Source organism: Nomascus leucogenys, chromosome 17 (genome assembly GCF_006542625.1).
Source record: "Nomascus leucogenys isolate Asia chromosome 17, Asia_NLE_v1, whole genome shotgun sequence".
NCBI lineage: Eukaryota > Metazoa > Chordata > Mammalia > Primates > Hylobatidae > Nomascus > Nomascus leucogenys.
Genome location: NC_044397.1, coordinates 39,684,617 through 39,686,670, shown reverse-complemented (window position 1 = coordinate 39,686,670; position 2,054 = coordinate 39,684,617). Strand labels below are relative to the sequence as shown.

The window sequence follows — 2,054 nt, the reverse complement described above, 5'->3', positions numbered from 1 at the left end:
GGTCCGCGCTCCCAGCACAGACCCAGGGGCTCATCTCTGCCACCTTCCCCTCCCATCCCCAACCACGGCGTGCGGGAAGTGCTCATGCCTGCTTCCTAGATTGGGCCTTGGCTTTGGCCTCACAGGCTGTCTTCCGAATCCCCAGGGAGTGGGCGAGTGACCACCCCGCCATCACCAAGCTCAGCTTACAACCCCCCTTCCCTCTAAGCTCCATCCGGGAGAGCGAGATCCAGCCAAGGCCGTCCCGAGGGGGAGCTCTGCAGGGAGGTGGAGGCGCTCAGAACAAGGAGGCTCCAGCGAGTGCAAAACGAAAGGCTTTTATTGAAAAATATCAAGTGCCGCCTTTCAGGGCTGCCGGTCCCTGCCCAGCGCGAGCATGGGGACAGCGGCCCGATGGGGCTCGACGGGGCGGTCAAGTATTGGCGGGCACCCAGGCCCCGTGCTCCAGAAGGGTGATGTTTCACAGTCCATGCAGGTTGGTCCCTGGGCCCCGAAGTCTACTCCCGGGCCCGCAAAGCGGTGGCTGCTGGGGAGGTCGCCCCAGTCTAGCGCGGGGGCTTCCTGGCATCTGGGGGTGGGCTGGCCTCCGAGGCAAGGCTGCACGCTGGATGGCCTGGTTCACGCTCCAGCTCGCGGTGGTGGTGGTGGTGGTGTTGGTGGTGGGGTCTCCCTGCGTCTGTGCCTTAGACGTAGTCCTTGCGGTCGTAGGCTGTGCCTATGCTGGCTCCCGGGCCGGTGGAGCGCGGTGCGGAGTAGACGACCTTGGTGGCCGTGTACTTCTTCTCGCGCGGGGGACACGAGCAGCAGAGCAGCGCGCCCCCCAGCAGCTGCAGCGCCGCGGCCGCCCAGCCCACGTACAGGCCCGCGCCCATCTCGCGCTTCTGCGCCTCGGGCACCACGGGGTTGTAGAAGTCCTGGATAATGGTGTTGGCCGACCAGGACACCGGCACGAGGGTGAGCAGGGCGGCGAGAAGGAACAGCACGCCCGCCACGATTGTGATCTTGGCCTTGGCCGTGTCGTCCTGCACGCAGTTGGTGCACTGGGCGCCCACCAGCGCCACTAGCAGCCCGAAGGCGGCCAGCAGGATGGCCACCACGATGAGGGCGCGGGCCGCCTGCAGGTCCTGCGGCAGTGCCAGCAGCGAGTCGTACACCTTGCACTGCATCTGGCCAGTGCTCTGCACCACGCAGTTCATCCACAGGCCCTCCCAGATGTTCTGCGACGTGATGATGTTGCTGCCGATGAAGGCCGACACGCGCCACATGGGCAGCGCGCAGCACACGATGGTGCCCAGCCAGCCCAGCACGGCCAGCGCGGTGCCCGTGATCTCCAGGCCCATGGACATGGCTGCCGCGGCAAGGCCCGCTCCACCGGGTGGCTCCGGGCGCGGGGAGACGAGGGGCCGGGGCCGCTGGGCCTGGAGGGAGCTGTGGCGCCCCGACGGATGGACGGACGGGCGGACGGACGGACGGACTGACTCACCGACGGCGCGCGCTAACGGCTCGGCTCCACACGCTCGCGCCGCGGCTGCGCCTGCACCTGCCTGTGGTTTTGTGGGCGGGCGGCGGCGACTGGGCTGTCCCTGGGCTGGGGCCGGTGCGTCTTAGCTAAGCGCTCAGCGCTCCGGTGGGGGCGGGAGGGGCGGAGCCGCGCTCTCCAGGGCCTGGGGACAGTGACGTGGCCCCTGACTCCCACCTTCACCGAGCGTCCTGGGAGGAAGGACTTGGCCCTGCGCGGCCCACAACGCCGGGGTAGGGGGGTTGCCAAGGAAGGGCGGGACCTGCCCCAGCCCCCGCCCCTCGGTCCTTGTCCCTCTCTGCTCGGGAATGAATTCTCCGGGGCAAAACCCAGGACGGGATGCGTCAGGGGCTTGGGGTGCAAATCCCAAAGAATTTGACACGGCTTCTCTCTCGTCACCACTTTGGGCGCTTTTGGCACGGGCCGCGTGGGGATGGGGGCGCTGCCAATTACCCCGGAACGGCGGGGCGGGGAGGACCAGGGTGGGTGTGGCCGCGGCTGTTTGCAGGAGCCGCGCACCTGCTGCTCGGCCCCT

At 68.4% G+C, this 2,054-nt stretch overlaps 1 protein-coding gene across 1 annotated transcript; it reads right to left on the bottom strand.

The window, feature by feature from the left end:
- Window positions 1–301: 301 nt before the first annotated feature.
- CLDN3 (claudin 3) lies at window positions 302–1,718 on the bottom strand. The gene has a single exon (XM_003276592.4). It carries the CDS (start codon window positions 1,344–1,346, stop codon window positions 684–686), a length of 663 nt encoding a protein of 220 aa, XP_003276640.1. The 5' UTR covers window positions 1,347–1,718; the 3' UTR covers window positions 302–683.
- Window positions 1,719–2,054: the final 336 nt, after the last annotated feature.